This window comes from Eulemur rufifrons, chromosome 15 (genome assembly GCF_041146395.1).
Source record: "Eulemur rufifrons isolate Redbay chromosome 15, OSU_ERuf_1, whole genome shotgun sequence".
In the NCBI taxonomy this organism is placed as follows: Eukaryota; Metazoa; Chordata; class Mammalia; order Primates; family Lemuridae; genus Eulemur; species Eulemur rufifrons.
In genome coordinates, this window is record NC_090997.1 from 46,055,372 (window position 1) to 46,073,719 (window position 18,348).

General features: G+C 37.2%; 1 protein-coding gene across 3 annotated transcripts in view; it reads right to left on the reverse strand.

Annotated features, from left to right (window-relative positions):
• The window catches only part of RNGTT (RNA guanylyltransferase and 5'-phosphatase), a 279,755-nt gene that overhangs the window by 250,083 nt on the left and 11,324 nt on the right, over positions 1-18,348 (reverse strand). For 2 of the 3 annotated variants that reach the window (XM_069487272.1, XM_069487271.1), the window contains exons 2-4: positions 17,494-17,603; positions 10,177-10,280; positions 9,992-10,080 (exon numbers count right to left, since the gene is read on the reverse strand). In XM_069487272.1, coding sequence (XP_069343373.1) covers positions 9,992-10,080; positions 10,177-10,280; positions 17,494-17,603 — 303 coding nt within the window. The remainder of the gene's footprint in view (positions 1-9,991; positions 10,081-10,176; positions 10,281-17,493; positions 17,604-18,348) is intronic. The other variant, XM_069487273.1, reaches the window with a different exon arrangement.

The window sequence follows — 18,348 nt, forward strand, 5'->3', positions numbered from 1 at the left end:
ATTGTTCAATTATGCTTCAAAACATTAATAAATGAGTGACTTTTTAAAGTAAAATAGAGTTATAAACTTACAAAACTCTCATCAAAACAAATCTGTATCCACCATCGTGGGAGGCTGAGACAGGACTACCTGAGCCTAGGAGTTCGAGACTTGCCTGGGCAACATGGTGAGACCTCTCTCTATAGAAAATTTTAAAAATTAGCCAGGCATGGTGGCACACATCTATAGTCCCAGCTACTTGGGAGGCTGAAGCAGTAAGATCACTTGAGCTGAAGGAGTTCAAGGCTGCAGTGAGCTATGATCGCACCACTGCACTCCCACCTGGGCGACAGAGCAAGACCTTGTCTCAACAAACAAACAAAAAAAAAAATCTCTATAGAAATATTTGGAAGATTATGTATTTGATGTAAAAAAAAAATCCATTAAGCATACTAAAAGCTTAAATATGTCTTCAGTGTTAAAAAAAAAAAAAGCATTTTTCAGTTTTCTTCATTTCATTGCAAGAATGGGTCCATCTAGTGGCAAGTTATCCACAGTTTATAACTAAAGATTAGTTCACTATTAACTATTTCAAGGCAATTTCTATTCAAATTTATCTTCATTTTCTAGGTAAACTAATAGAGCAAAATAAATTTATATGGCATTTACAGTCAAATTAGAAACAAACTCCCCAACAAAAGGAGAGAAAGATGAACTACAGCTATACAAATGTACATGGCTAAATATATAATATAAATTAGAAAGGGGTAGTTTATAAAAGGCTGGTGGCAAATCTTTTTAAATAAAGCCTAGTCTCAACATACACCATTTCCTTTCTATCTCACTAGCCAGATAAATTTTTTTTTTTTTTTTTTTTTTTGAGACAGAGTCTCACTCTGTTGCCCAGGCTAGAGTGAGTGCCATGGCATCAGCCTAGCTCACAGCAACCTCAAACTCCTGGGCTTAAGTGATCCTACTGCCTCAGCCTCCCGAGTAGCTGGGACTACAGGCATGCGCCACCATGCCCGGCTAATTTTTTGTATATATATATTTTAGTTGTCCATATAATTTCTTTCTATTTTTAGTAGAGACGGGGTCTCGCTCTTGCTCAGGCTGGTCTCGAACTCCTGACCTCCAGCGATCCACCCGCCTCGGCCTCCCAGAGTGCTAGGATTACAGGCGTGAGCCACCGCGCCCGGCCCAGATAAATTTTTACGATTAAAAAATGTATCTGGTCAGTCTAAATCAGTGGTTCTTGACCAGGGGCAATTTTACCCTCCACGGGACACTTGGCAATGTCTGGAGACAATTTTAATTGTCAAAATTTGTGGGGTGCCACTAGTATCTAACGAGTAGAGGCCAAGGATGCTGTTAAATACTCTACAATGCAAGGATAACCTCTCAAAGAATTATCTAGTCTACAATGTCAATAGTGCTGAGGATGAAACAATAAGTGATATATCTAAAGGAGCAACAAAAATGATAAGAACAGAAAAGGAAACTAACAGTTACTAAGAACCTATTATAAGCAAAGTATCTGAAATATTTTTACTTAACCAAAAGAAATGCTTTTTATCAAAATAAACATGTGCTACTCATGAAAATACATAGTCACAAATCTGTCACATGTATGTATTAATATAACTAGAAACACTTAAAATAATAAGAAGCATTAGCTAAGCCATGTATCTGTTATACATGGCCCACCACTTGCCAAGAAATCAGCTGTTTCTCTTTTAACACAAAACTGATCTTTAAATTTCTCTAGTCCACAAAATTCTTTTTTTTTTTTTTTTTTGAGACAGAGTCTCACTCTGTTGCCCAGGCTAGAGTGAGTGCCATGGCGTCAGCCTAGCTCACAGCAACCTCAAACTCCTGAGCTCAAGTGATCCTCCTGTCTCAGCCTCCTGAGTAGCTGGGACTACACGCATGCGCCACCATGCCCGGCTAATTTTTTCTATATATATTTTTAGCTGTCCATATAATTTCTTTCTATTTTTAGTAGAGATGGGGTCTCGCTCTTGCTCAGGCTGGTCTCGAACTCCTGAGCTCAAACGATCCGCCCACCTCGGCCTCCCAGAGTGCTAGGATTACAGGCGTGAGCCACCACGCCTGGCCCACAAAATTCTTACTCTCAAAATAGTTTATTTCTATACATGCAAAAAAATGCACACCAGCTCCATAATCTCTTATTTGTAATTATAATTTCAAAAAAGCTTTGAAAAAAATAAAGTTTCTTGGTAATCATTTAAGGACAAAACCTGACCTGAACTGATGTGATGTTATTTATAGTCTACTTTTCCTACTCTGCGTGAATTAATACTCATATGTTTAACTGCAGAAATGTTAATGTGTTTAATTATGAGATGCTTTCTGACACCCAGATTATCTCTAACTACTCTTTTCCACTAAGAGGAACCAGGCTCCTTGGAGAAATAACTAAGTCTGGAAAACATCTTTTGCCAGAAAACAATCAAACCACCAAAGACTACTGGGGTGATATCAAAAAGATATCAAAAGCAACTTAAAGGGGCTCCCAATGGCCTAGGAAGGAACAATCTAGATGTCAGAATAAATGTTAGCTGTAACTGATTTAAATACATCAACTATATAAAAAGTTAGGCCGGGCGAGGTGGCTCACGTCTGTAATCCTAGCTCTCTGGGAGGCCGAGGAGGGCGGATCGTTTGAGCTCAGGAGTTCGAGACCAGCCTGAGCAAGAGCGAGACCCCATCTCTACTAAAAGTAGAAAGAAATTATATGGACAGCTAAAAATATATATAGAAAAAATTAGCCGGGCATGGTGGTGCATGCCTGTAGTCCCAGCTACTCAGGAGGCTGAGACAGGAGGATCACTTGAGCTCAGGAGTTTGAGGTTGCTGTGAGCTAGGCTGACGCCACGGCACTCACTCTAGCCTGGGCAACAGAGTGAGACTCTGTCTCAAAAAAAAAAAAAAAAAAAAGAATAGTGTCAAATATTTAAAATTTTTTTTTAAAAAAATTAAAAAAAAAAGTTATGAGTCCCTAGATACTCCAAAAAAAATTAAATCAGTCACAACCAGAGATTACTAAGATACCAACTCATTATTCTGAAAATTGAGAAATAATAGAAAAGAATCAAATATTTAACCTGCTTTCCCAATACAAACTATGTTTCAGGATAACCAAATTGTTGAGAAGGAATAGTTCTTTGCTAACGAATAATTCTAGCTATTCTAGCTAATATATGAAGAAATTAAACAACGTGAACCTTTTGCAACCCCTAATGAAATATTGGACCTAGGCAACAATCATCAATGGACACTAAATCATTAAGTAAAAGATAAAATGGAGAACTTTATAACAGAGAAAACAAGCTGCCACCACTTGAACCCAACTTATTCATCTTAGTACCACTAAAAGTGAGACAATCAGACATGTGCTTCCTGATGTGGTGTGAAAGAAAGTACACAATATCAACTATGAAGTATTCTTGCCTAAAACCCTACAAGTGAATCTAATTACATCTCTAGATTTAACTACCAATGTACAAGACATACAGGAGATAAGGGAACAAGTTAACTGATACCATGAGGAAGCAATCAGATAAATTCAGAATGTAGAACACTTTACAGAAAAATGACCTGGTTTCTCCAACAAATTGATGGCATTAAAAAAAGAGAGAGAGGCCGGGCATGGTGATGCATGCCTGTAGTCCTAGCAACTTGGGAGGCTGAGGCAGAAGGATTGCTTGAGCCCAGGAGTTAGAGGTTGCCGTGAGCTAGGCTGACACCACGGCACTCTAGCCAGGGTAAAAGAGCGAGACTCTGTCTCCAAAAAAAAAAAAAAAAACAGAGAAAATCAGAGAGACTTAAGAGACGTAACAACAGGCCGGGCGCGGTGGCTCACACCTGTAATCCTAGCACTCTGGGAGGCCGAGGCGGGTGGATCGCTCGAGGTCAGGAGTTCGAGACCAGCCTGAGCAAGAGTGAGACCCCGTCTCTACAAAAATTAGAAATAAATTATATGGACAACTAAAATATATATATATACAAAAAAATTAGCCGGGCATGGTGGCACATGCCTGTAGTCCCAGCTACTCGGGAGGCTGAGGCAGTAGGATCGCTTAAGCCCAGGAGTTTGAGGTTGCTGTGAGCTAGACTGACGCCACGGCACTCACTCTAGCCCGGGCAACAGAGTGAGACTCTGTCTCAAAAAAAAAAAAAAGAGAGACGTAACAACAAAATGCAATATGTGGATATTGTTGGATCTTGGTTTGAAAAACAAACTTTAAAAAGACATTTTTTAGATAATTGAGAAATCTAAAAATTAGATGACATTAAGGAATTTGGAACTTTTTTTTAGTATAATTATTGTATGGTGCTTAAATTACAATCAAAGGTCTTATCAGAAATGCATTCTGAAACATTTCTAGTAAAATGACATATCTGTGATTTGCTCTAAAATACAGTTTGAGGTCATGGAAATGCTAATTACACTGATTTGATCGTTACACATTGCATACATGTATGGAAATATCACACTGTACCCCATAAATATGTACAATTCTTATGTGTCAATTAAAAATAACAATAAGAGCCAGGACGAGTGGCTCATGCCTATAGCCCCAGCTACTCAGGAGACTGAGGTGGGAGGATCGCTTAAGCCCAGGAGTTCAAGTCCACCCTGGGAAACACAGCAAGACCCCATCTTTTAATTTTTTTTAAATAATAATAAAAGCAAAAATTAATGCAGAGTTGTTCCTCAGAATCCTCAGAGTATTGGTTCCAGGAGCCCCCTTAGATACCAAAATCCTCAGATGCTCAAGTGCCTTGTATAAAATGGTGTAGTATTTGCATATAACATAGACACATCCTCCCATATACTTTAAATCATCTCCAGATTACTTATAATATCTTATATAATGCAAAAACTATGTTGTAAATTGTTGTTATAGTGTATTGGTTTTACTTTTTTTCTGTACTGATTGGCAGTTTTCATATGTATTGGATTTTTTATTGTATTGTTATTTTTGTTAGGGTTTTCTTTCTAATGTTTTTGATCTGGATTCAAAGGGCTGACCATACTCCAAAAAAAAAAAAAAAATTGTTAAGGGGACAGTAGAAAGATGGGAAAAAAAGCAACAAAATTATAATTAATGAAGTTGGATGATGGATAAATGGGGTTTTATTTTACTATTCTCACTATTTTGGGTATGTCTGTAAATTTCCATAATTAAAAGAATTAGGGGGTACTACCCCAAGGGAGCTAGCATGTGGTAAAAATTGGAAGCATCTGGCCCCAAGAGTTTCCAATAAGGGACTGTGAAGCAGTTCTTCCTAAAGGTTAGAAAAGGTATCAGATCAGGCTTCTGTGTGTTCAAGGACTTTAAATTTCTACTAGCCTATAGCATTAACCCACACCAGTTATTAATATCAATTGATAATGGATTATAATCAACAGTTGATTCACTTAACAATTACATTAACTAATTTAAGGACGATTGTTTTTTAGGCCAGGCACGCCTATAATCCTAGCACTCTTGGAGGCCAAGGTGGGAGAATCGCTGGAGGTCTGGAGTTCGAGACCAGCAAGAGCGAGACCCCGTCTTTACTAAAAAAAATAGAAAGAAATTAGCTGGACAACTAAAAATATATAGAAAAAATTAGCCTGGCACGGTGGCGCATGCCTGTAGTCCCAGCTACTCGGGAGGCTGAGGCAGAAGGATCGCTCGAGCCCAGGAGTTTGAGGTTGCTGTGAGCTAGGCTGACGCCATGGCACTCACTCTAGCCTGGGCAACAGAGTGAGACTCTGTCTCAAAAAAAAAAAAAAAAAAAAACCTGCCTTTTGTCAGTTGATTTTCAGTGAACCTTTAGAGGGCAAAGGGGAAGTTTTCCCTTGGCCCCTACACCACATCACAAATATTTACTATTGGTCACAAGTATGCTTCAACAAGAATGTGTGCAAAGCTGATGAAAAATCCTTCTCTGAAACTATAAACAATAAAAAATTATAAATAAAAGCAGGCCAGTATTTTCAGATCTTAAGACTACTTCAATTTGATTCTTTAGTGCCCTCTGTGTAAAAAGGTATTACCAGCAACCAGTTCTAAGATCAGTTTCTGTTATTGTCTTCAGAGTATTACTACAATAAATGACAATTCACCCTGTGCCCCAAAACTTGGCCGGTCCAAAGCAAATGCTTCTACAAATCCACATGAATAGAATCACTGCCAGCAATATAAAACATCTTACATAATAGCAAGTTCTATAATTTTTATAACCTGTAAAACCCTCAATTTGGAAATTTTTCCTAACAATTCTTCCAAGAATACAATTGTGTAATTTTTAACAACGATGGACTCATTTCTTAAACCTGGAGTATAAGTCTTTCTGAAATCTTGACATTCCAGATGTTAAGACTTCTTGACTGTCCTCCTTTGAATTCATCAAGTCAATTCAGCATTTGTCCCTACAATGTCTTATCAAATGAGAAAACAGTTTTGTGAGTTGTTTTTAATTCCTCATATTGAAGCCTCAATACTACTTTAAGGTAGGTAACTGGTCGTACACCTAAATATATGTGTATTTGTTATATGTAGTCATGTGAATGTGTAAATACATATACACATACACATCATTTAATACTATGTTTCATATATACCCCCATACTATGATTCTGTTAAATAATAGTTGCAAATTATGCAATATAAATGATCTGCTTTTTTCAACTATATATGCTGATTCCAGGGTTTGGTTTGGTTTGGTTTGGTTTTTAACCAAAGAAGCTGTGATGAAATTCCTTTCACATAAATCTTTATGTCCATCTCTGACTACTACTTCCTTAAATTAAGTTCTTAGATGTTGTCTTGATGAGTCAAAGGGCATGAAAACTTTTAAGGATCTTAAGAAATATCACCAAATTGTCCCTCCAGAGAGGCTATACTAATTAACCCTAACAATGTATGCGTACATCCATTTTATCCAATCCTCGACACTAAAAGACGTAATTTTTAACATCTTTGCCAATTTGGTATGGGGGGGCCATAACAACACATATTTTAATGTGTATGTCTTTATCAAATGAGAATAAAATGTTTTCTTCTTCCTTGGTTTCTTGTATTTCATATTTTATAAATTGCTGAATTGTTTACCATATTTTTCTACTGAAAAATGCCTCCTTTGCTTATTGGTTTATAAGATATCTTTGTAAGTAAGCATATTAACTTTTTATCTGCCACATATGCTTCAAATATTTTTCCCAATTTGTCAAATATCTTTTTGCCTTGTTTCTCTTGTGTTTTATAATACAGAAATTTTTCACTTTTATGTTGTCAATCTAGAAACCAGCATAGCAACTAATTAGAGAGTTGGACGTTAAAAGCCTGGTTCAATCACTTGTTAGATGCATAACCATGGGCAAATTACTTGTCTGAGACTCAGTTTCCTTGTCTGGAAAGTGGAGTTACCACCACATACCACATAGCGTTGTTATGAGGATTACCTTTACTCATTCATTGTTTCCCACTTCCGCTGGGCAAATAATAAGCGTTTGTTAATAGCAGTATTACCACTATAATTAATAGCCACCACATTGTAAACTTTGACAGTAGTTCTTAAATTTAGTGCATAAAAATCACCTGAGACCATTATTTTATAAATCTAGATTCCTAGCCAGGAGCAGTGGCACATGCTTATTGTAGTCCTAGCTACTTGGGAAGCCAAAGTAGGAGGATCACTTGAGGCCAAGAGTTCAAGACTGTAGTTCACTGTGAGCATGTCTGGGAATAGCTGCTGCACTCTAGCATGGGCAACATAGCAAGACCCTCCATCTCGTAAATATATATAAATATATAAATATAAATATATATATTTACACCTAGATTCCTATTATGTAGGGCCAGGATGGGTCCCAAAACATTTCTAACAAGCACCCTCAGGTGATTCCCACTAGACTTACCTTTTATTGCTTTTACATTATTAAATAAATACTATTTTCTCCTATATTCTTACAGGTCCTTTTTAAAATATTTAATCCACCTAAAATGTATTGATTATGTGGTTGGCTAATTGTCTGAACACCATTTGTTGAATAATCACACCTTTCTCCTCTAATTTGAAAACATCTTCACCACTGGGAAACTACCATTGTAGTTTTCATTGCTTTACCATATGTTTTAATGATTGGTAAAAAAAAAAAAAAAAAAAAATCTCCTTACCACTTCTGTTTTTCAAATTTTTCTTGCCCATAATCTTGCCTGTTTAATTAGCCAAACTATTTTTTTTCTGTGCGTAATAAATATTGGAGGCAGTGTATCTTACATAGTAACTTCATAGTAATTCTGCCAAAGTCTCATCAGGATTTCCCTTAGAATTACATTAAAAATTTGAAATTAATGTGGAAACAAGTCATGCCTCTCCATTTCCTCAAGGCTTCATTTTAATATTTAAAATATTTAATATTTTCTTCATAAAACCACCTACATTTCTTTTTTTTTTTTTTTTTTTTTAAAGCCAGTCAAATTTAGCAGTGGGGGGTTGAATACCAACTTTAGTGACACTAATGTTAATAAGTTCTGATAACCCACTACCATCGGACCAGCCACCTACATTTCTTAATAACTTAATTCCTTGGTTACAATTCCTTGTATTTTTGCTATAGAAGAGAGAGAGAGAGTTTGAAGTGTGAACTCTCAACTCAGATTATTTAGGATCTAATACAAGCTCTAGCCTTTACTAGCTGTGTGAGTGACCTCAAGAAAGTCACTTAACCTTTCTGAGCCTCCATGTCTTACCATAAAATAGGGTGACGGTAATATCTACCTGATACTGTCATAAGAAAATGAGACAATATACATGACATGGCTTACACAGAGACTAGCAAAGAAGAAATGTTTAATAAATGTTAGCCCATATTATTAACATTAATGAGATCATTGTCTAATTATATTTTTTAACTAGTTACTGTTTGTTTGCAGGAAAGTTCCTGTTTTCTTGTATAAAAATATATCCCCTGAACTTCTTACTATTACTAATAGTTTTTCAGTTACTTCTCTGAATGGGGAAAAACATTAGCTACTTAAAGCCAAATAATGAAGAAATCAAAAGAAAAAATATATGACGACAAATAATTTTAAACATTACCAAAAATTTTAAAAGGCAAATGAATTAGAAAAATTTTCAGACAGTACATATAAGAAGTTAATTTATATCATCTAGCCCTCAGGAGAGAATTATTCAAAAGCTGAAACAAATAAATGGTTATATAGAAAACATTTAAATTTGATCAATTTAAACCATATACCAATATAAATACCAGAAGAACAAAGAATCAAAGTTAAAACCAAACCTTACAAATTCTAGAAGACCACTCCTAGAAGCATTGTTTATAATAACAAGAAAACTGAAAATAACTCAAATGTCATCTTACGTGCCATTTTAGGAAAATTTATTTATTATATTTATTGCTTCTTATCTGCTCTCCCTCTCCCCACCTCCAGCCCACACTAGAATATAAGCTCCACAAGAGCAGGGGCTTTTATCCTGTTTTCTTCCCTGGCATGTTTTAAGAGTCTGTGCCTGGCACAGAACAGCAATCAATAAATACTTAATGAAGGAATTGTCCATCAACAAGAGAATATACAAACTGTAGCATATTCATATAACAGAATACCATACAGCAGCACAAATGAACTACAGTTACATACATCATCATGATTACTCTCAGAAATACTGAATGAAAAAGTTTCAGAATAGATACGGTATAGTATGTAAAATTGTAAAAAACAAATATGTAGTGTTTAAGGTAGAGTTTCCCAACAGTACATCTGAAAAGGGGCAATTAGGGCTTTATCCTGAAAAACATAAAAATTATGAAAATATATGTAACAACTCACAAATGTTAGTCTCAACTTTAATAAACACTACTTGGTGATTATTTAAAAGAGGAAAAAAATTTCATATCAATCACTTGCAAAAAAGAGAAAAAAACTGTTCTGCAAAATAGAATATTCAACAGTTGTAAAGCCAAACATACCTATAAGTTCAGGTGGATTTCTTTCATTAAACCGCTCACACAGACGAATAAATGCTTCAGTATTCTCAGTTGTAGGGCACTCACCATGTCTAGTAATATGGGAAAAAAAAAAAATTTGAAAAAAGAAGAGATTACAAATTTCAATGAAAGGTTTCAATATTAAAGAGTCTTAATATATAACTTACCCTTTACACTGAAGTTTTATATATTTGATTCCTTCTTTTTCTATGTCATTTCTGTCATAGAACCTTGAAGTATTGGTCAAGTCCACCAACAAGCCCATTTTAACCTTAAAAAAATTAAAACAAAAAAGGACAGATTTACCAGTAAATTAATTTGTTCCAAAACGAGTTGGCTAAATGGCAATACTATACAGTTCATTCATCTACACTGAGGGAGATTTTCTGTTCACTATACCACTGAACAATTGACAATAAAAGTACCGATTATCCAACTCTTATTCAAGACACTAGAACTTAGCAGGGATGAAATAAATGAACCCCCAAACTAATGAAGGAACTAATAAACAAGCAGATTCCACTCCCAACATCACAAAAGTCTACCCAATAAAGAAAACATTGCCTGTGTTTTCTTTCTTTTAAGAGACAGAGTCTTGCCAAGTGGCTCAGGCTGGAGTGCAATAGTGCAATCATAACTCACCGCAACCTTGGACTACTACCAGGCTCAAGCAATCCTCCCACCTCAGCCCCAGCCTCCAGAGTAGCTAGGACTACAGGCATGCGCCACCATGCCTAGCTAATTTTTTTATTTATTACAGAGATTCTGTCTTGCTATGTTGCCTAGGCTGGTCTTAAACAACTGGCCTCAAATGATCCTCCCACCTCGGCCTTCCAAAGTGCTGGGACTGCAGGTGTGAGCCATCACACCCAGCCTGCCTACGTTTTCTGCATCTACCTCTGCACCTATGTTTTATTAGATAAGAGGCTAGAGCAGGAATAGCATCTATCTGAAATACACCACAACTCAAGTTCTAGGCACACATCATACCAGCATTCCTAGTAGCCACTACCAATTACTATTAGTAACTATTGATTACATCACACCATATCCCAGGCTTAAAAGATGAGACAAGCTATTATGCCACACATATATCTATAGATTTATCTCCCCCTTCCTATTTGGTGAAGAAGTGTTCTATGTATTTTCTAAAAATATACTGAAGCCTAAAGTTATATTTTTTCAAAATAAGCAAGGTTAAAAACAGAGAATCTTTAGTAAGAAGATAGCAGTATGGGATAGCAATTTCCCTCGTCTCTTCTTAGATATCATGTTATAATATATAACATAAAAACAAGGTAAATGGTTAAAAAAAAAAAAAAAACCCCAAACCTCATTTTCAGTGAAACTAAAAGGAATATAAAATCCACACAATCATAAAAAATGTCAAAGTTCTGCCAAAAAAAATTTAAGAACACTGCAGAACCTATGTGGGAAGGAACACAGGAAAATCAGACCCATGAGCTACAGATTTTAGAAAATGTCAGGGCCGGGCGCGGTGGCTCATGCCTGTAATCCTAGCACTCTGGGAGGCCGAGGCGGGTGGATCGCTCAAGGTCAGGAGTTCGAGACCAGCCTGAGCAAGAGCGAGACCCCGTCTCTACTAAAAATAGAAAAAAATTATATGGACAACTAAAAATATATATATAGAAAAATTAGCCGGGCATAGTGGCGCATGCCTGTAGTCCCAGCTACTCGGGAGGCTGAGGCAGGAGGATCGCTTGAGCCCAGGAGTTTGAGGTTGCTGTGAGCTAGGCTGACGTCACGGCACTCACTCTAGCCTGGGCAACAAAGTGAGACTCTGTCTCAAAAAAACAAAAAAAAAAAAGAAAATGTCAACAAAAAAACATTTCCTATAAGAAAAGAGCTCACCCTAAAGTGGTAGACCTATCTCTCATCTACATAACAGCTAAGAAATTTGGAGAAAACTGGGCAGATTACAGTGAAGTAGAAGCAATGCATGAGGGAAAATGTAATGACACACAAAAATAGTAAAAATGACCCTGTGTCAGTAAATCTTACAAAATGCCAACATAAATACACTCTATGAAGGAACCATCCAGGTAAATCAGTAAGGGACTAACTAAATAAATTATGGTACAGGTTGAGCATTCATTACTTGAAATGTTTCGGACTAAAAGTGTTCCAAATTTCAGATTTTGAACATTTGCATTAAACTTACCAGTTAAGCATCATTAATCTGAAAATCCAAAATCTGAAATGCTCCAGTAAGCACTTCCTTTGAGCATCATGTTGGTGCTCAAAAAGATTAAGATTTTGGAGTATTTCAGATTTTGGATTAGGGATACTCAACCTGTACATATATTAATGAAATACTATGAAGCTGTAAAAAAAGAATGAAAAGTTCTTTATGTACTAATAGTACGTTCAAGATCTTCAGGCCAGGCACCGTGGTTCATGCCTGTAATCCTAGCACTCTGGGAGGCCGAGGGGGGATCGCTTGAGGTCAGGAGTTCGAGACCAGCCCGAGCAAGAGCAAGACCCTGTCTCTACTAAAAATAGAAAGAAATTATCTGGACAACTAAAAATATATATAGAAAAAATGAGCCAGGCATGGTGCCACATGCCTGTAATCCCAGCTACTCAGGAGGCTGAGGCAGGAGGACCGCTTGAGCCCGGGAGTTTGAGGTTGCTGTGAGCTAGGCTGACGCCACGGCACTCTAGCTCAGGCAAGAGAGTGAGACTCTGTCTCAAAAAAAAAAAAAAAAAAGGTCTTCATATGCTCAGTAAAATAGTAAGGTTCAGACCAGCACATATAATGTGCTAACTTGGGTGCAAAGGGGAGAAAATAATATCCTGTATTTTCTGTTACCTACATATGCATAAAGAAATTCTGAAAGGATGCATTAAAAAATCTAGAAACAGTATAATCTATGGGGAATGTGGTAAGGAACTACGTAAAGGGCAAAAGTGAGTGGGAGACCTCACAATCCCAACTTTTTAAACTTTGGGATTTTGAAACAAGTGGATGTATTCCCTATTTTTTAAATTAAAAGAGAAATATCATTAAAGCAGAAATCTTACGCAGTTAAATTCTCAAATGAGTAAATAGGGTAAAAAAATTCTCTACAGTCAAAATTTCCTTGTAAATCCCATGAATAACCAATAAAACATAGTATACATTGGCCATATTTATACATCTTACTGGAGACTTAATCCCATCTCTCAATAAGTCCATCACATGCCAGTTTTTCTTCCTGGATTGGAACAAAAATTATTATTTATTCTGCTGAACATTAACTGAAGTAGGTGACTTATGTTCAGAGACCACGTGGCACAAAAAATCTTTAAAAACTAGAATCACATTCAGCCTGGCAAGATAGTCTAAGAAATGCACACCTGAACTGAGCCAAACAAAGGAACAGTAATTCACATATCTTCCACCTCATTCTAAAGCATATACCCAGGCCAGGCACGGTGGCTCACGCCTGTAATCCTAGCACTCTGGCAGGCCAAGGCAGGAGCATCACTCAGGGTCAGGAGTTCGAGACCAGCCTGAGCAAGAGCGAGACCCTGTCTCTACTAAAAATAGAAAGAAATGATTTGGAGAGCTAAAAATATATATAGAAAAAAATTAGCCAGGCATGGTGGCACATCCCTGTAGTCCCAGCTACTCGAGAGGCTGAGGCAGGAGGATGCTTAAGCCCAGGAGTTTGAGGTTGCTGTGAGCTAGGCTGACGCCACGGCACTCTAGCCAGGGCAAAAGAGCAAGACTCTGTCTTAAAAAAAATAAATAAAATAGGTCAGGCACGGTGGCTCACGCCTGTAATCCTAGCACTCTGGGAGGCCGAGGCGGGTGGATCGCTCAAGGTCAGGAGTTCGAGACCAGCCTGAGCAAGAGCGAGACTCCGTCTCTACTAAAAATAGAAAGACATTATATGGACAACTAAAAATCTATATAGAAAAAATTAGCCGGGCATGGTGGCGCGTGCCTGTAGTCCCAGCTACTCGGGAGGCTGAGGCAGTAGGATCGCTTGAGCCCAGGAGTTTGAGGTTGCTGTGAGCTAGGCTGACGCCATGGCACTCACTCTAGCCCGGGCAACAAAGTGAGACTCTGTCTCGTACTTTATTTATTTTATTTATTTATTTTTTTTTTTTTTTTGAGACAAAGTACATACCCTCTGGAAAGAATGGCAAGAGAAACAATTTGCACTTTTTAGATCATTATTTTTTCTCTCTTTTATTGTTGCTTTTATTGAGTACCTATTGTTGGATCTGCCTAAAGGAGATTGGTCTATATAATGATTAGATTCCATTATTAGAAGAGGGGAAAAATGGCAAGAACATTTAAATTTCACACAACAGACAAAAATGTATACTTCTAAAATATAACTAGCTGCCATAATCTGATTTCTTCAGAGACTACATATTGTCAGACTCAAAGATTTAGATACCATAATACAACTTCTCAGTGAGCTAGATTAGAACTCCTATTGTTTGTCTCCAGGTCCAAAATAAGAAGCAAATGAAAAGTTGTGATAAGCAGGAAAATGTGAATTTTCTAAATACATGGGAATATTTTAGCCAAGGAAACTGAAACTGTATTGTGTAACTTAACTGCCCCAAGCTCAATATATACGTATATGTATTAATGTGTGTGTGATGAGTTTGCGCGGATATGTTTATGTGACTGTGTATAAAAATATATATACACATACATATCCAGGTACACAAATTTATTTTTCAAAATAGATCATCCCAATCCATAAATTAATAATAATAATAGTATCTACTCATAGAGTTGTTGTGAGATTTAAATGAAGCCCTAACTCTGCTCCAAGCACTGTTCTACATGCTTCACATGCACTAATTTTTTCTTTTTTAAGATGAGGGAACTTGAGGCCAGGCACAGTTGCTCATGCCTATCATCCTACCATTTTGGGAAGTCGAGGGAGGAGGATCACTTGAGGCCAGGAGTTCAATACCAGCCCAAGCAAGAGCAAGACCCTCATCTCTAAAAAAAAATACAAAAATTAGCTGAGCATGGCGGCACATGCCTGTAGTCCCAACTACTCAGGAGGCTTAGGCAGGAGGATCACTTGAGCAAAGGAGTTTTAGGTTGCAGTGAGCTATGATGACGCCACTGCACTCTATCCAGCACAACAGAGTGAGATCCTGTCTCAAAAAAAAAAAACAGATAAGGGAACTGAAACAGGAAGATATTATGTAATTTGCCTACCAAGCTGTAAGTAGCAAACTGGGATTCAAACCTAAGCTATGTAGCTTCTAGACCCCAAGCTCTTAGCAACTGCCTAGGAAATATTTAATAGTCTATAAATGTTGGCCATGATTTTCAATGATTATTGAAAATAAAAATTAAGGCCTGGCACGGTGGTTCATGCCTGTAATCCTAGCACTCTGGAAGGCCGAGGTGGGCGCATCGTTTTAGCTCAGGAGTTTGAGACCAGCCTGAGCAAGAGCGAGACCCCATCTCTACTAAAAATAGAAAGAAATTAGCTGGACAACTAAAAATATAATATATAGAGAAAAAATTAGCCGGGCATGGTGGCACATGCCTGTAATCCCAGCTACTCAGGAGGCTGAAGCAGTAGGATTGCTTGAGCCCAGGAGTTTGAGGTTGCTGTGAGCTAGACTGACACCACAGCACTGTAGCCCAGGCAATAGAGCGAGACTCTGTCTCAAAAAAAAAAATAAAAAAATAAAAATAATAAAAGTTTATAAGTAAGCTAAAATAAAAGATATAAACAACGACTCAAAGCTACACGGAGAAAAGAGATGAATAACAGGTTTTTAAAATCTAAGCGGCGGCCAGGCGTGGTGGCTCACGCCTGTAATCCTAGCACTCTGGGAGGCCGAGGCAGGCAAATTGTTTGAGCTCAGTAGTTCGAGACCAGCCTAAGCAAGGGCAAGACCCTGTCTCTACTAAAAATAGAAAGAAATTAGCCAAACAACTAAAAATAGAAAAAATTAGCCGGGCGTGGTGGCACGTGCCTATAGTCCCCAGCTACTCAGCTGGCTGTGGCAGTAGGATTGCTTAAGCCCAGGAGTTTGAGGTTGCTGTGAGCTAGGCTGACGCCACAGCACTCTAGCCCGGGCAAGAGAGTAAGACTCTGTCTCAAAAAAATAAAAATTAAAAAAAAAAAAATGGCTATTTTTCTATCCCATGACATGAGCCTTGCACATAATGGGCACCAACATTCATTCAATGTATAGCATACAATAACGGACTACCAAGAGTATAAATAAAACAGTAACAAAGACTGGCGCTGTGGGTTGAATTATGTCCTTTAAAGGTGGAATTACAGTGTCCTTCTAAGAAGAGGAAAATCTGAACACAGAGACACACAGGGAGACTATCAAGTGACCATGGAAGCAGACACTGGAATGATGGAGCTGCAAGACAAAGATCACCAAGGACCGCAGCCAACTACCAGAAGCAAGGAGAAAAGCATGGAAAAGATTCTCCTTCCAAGCCTCCAGAAGAAAGCAATCTTGGCACACCTTGACTTCAAATTTCTAGCTTCCCAAACTGAGAGAGAATAAACAAACTCCTGTTGTTTTGAGCCACTCTGCAGTAGTTTGTCATGGCAGTCCTAGGAAACTAATACAACTGGCATTATGTCAGAATAATGTAAAAAAACACAAAGTTTCTACCAGGCGGACATAAAAAATGGTACAGCCACTCTGGAAAATAGTTTGGCAGTTTCTTGTAAAATTAAACAAGTATTTACTATATGCCCAAGAGTATCTATATGCCCAAGAGTAATTATACTCTTGGGCATTTATTCCAGCAAAGTGAAAATTTATGTTTACATAAAACCTGAACACAAATGTTCACAGCAGCTTTATTTACAATACCCCACAATTGGAAACAACCCAAATGTCCCTCAACAGAAGAACAGTGAAACTTTGGTACATCCATACAATTTAATACTATTCTGCCACAAAAACAAATGAACTTTTTGTTCATACATGCAACAATCTGGACATATCTCAAGGGCATTATGCTTAGTGAAAAAAGCCAATGCCAAAAGGTCCCATACCATTCTATTCCATTTATATAACATTCTCGAAGTGATAAAACTACAGATGGACAACAGATCAGCAGCTGCCAGAGTACAGGGGTGATGAGAGGGTCTGACTCTAAAGGTAGGTAGCAGGAGGAAGACGGAACAGTTCTGCAACCACCACAATGAATTTACACATGGGACCTAACTATACAGATGTATACATACACATACACAAATGAATGCAAATAAAAACTACATAAGGTCTACAATCTATAATAGTTAACAGTACTGTACCAAGTCAATTTCTTGTTTTTGATACTATACTACAATTACATAAAGAAATTGGGAGAAGGGTTTATAGAATTCTATGTACAATTTTTGCAATTTCCCAAGTCTATATTTCAAAATAAAAGTTTTTTGAAAAAGCCACCTGAAGAACAAAAGAAAGGTAAAGTATATTAAATCAGTAGCAAAAAAAGTTTTGTCTCTTACCTTTAGACTCTTTAGATAATTTGAGAGCATACTGGGATGGAACCGATTTTCTTCAGCAACTTGACTATCGTATCTTGGTCCTAACATTGTCTTCAGAGGTAAGAATCTTCCTAAACAACATGAACATAAGTAATAATTTCCATTAAAGAAAATGTTCTAGATTAAAACCCGATAATTAGTAATTCTCAATGTAACCTTAAAACATTTTAAATGGAAAAATGATCTGTAAATGCAAATGTTTTCTCAATCTAAACTAAAAGATACTGACTTGGAACGTTTAAGGACAAAAAAATAATTCTAGAAATTTACAATCAAATATAACAGCAAAAGAAAAAGTACCAGTAAATGGAACTTCCATAACGACTCCAAGTTCTATACCACTACATTAAAAATTTATTGACTTACATCTCTTAAAGATATGGTACTAGAAAATTCATAATGAAGTAAATTAAATCAGCTCTTTAAAATTTCTGATTATACAGTTTTTAATATGAGGTTGTAACTTCCTCATATGGACCTTCTTAGGGACTTATCCTACATGTCAGGATAAAGATCATGCTAGGATATGCTATCATGCTGAGGATGGTAACCAAAATCACTCTTCAAACAACTACAATGATTATAATTTCAGCAAGAAAAGCCTGACCTAGGCCGAGCATGGTGGCTTACGTCTGTAACCCTAGCACTCTGGGAGGCCGAGGCGGGAGGATTGCTTGAGCTCAGGAGTTCGAGACCAGCATGAGCAAGAGCGAGACCCTGTCTCTATTAAAAATAGAAAGAAATTACCTGGACAACTAAAAATATATAGAAAAAATTAGCCAGGCATGGTGGCCCATGCCTGTAGTCCCAGCTACT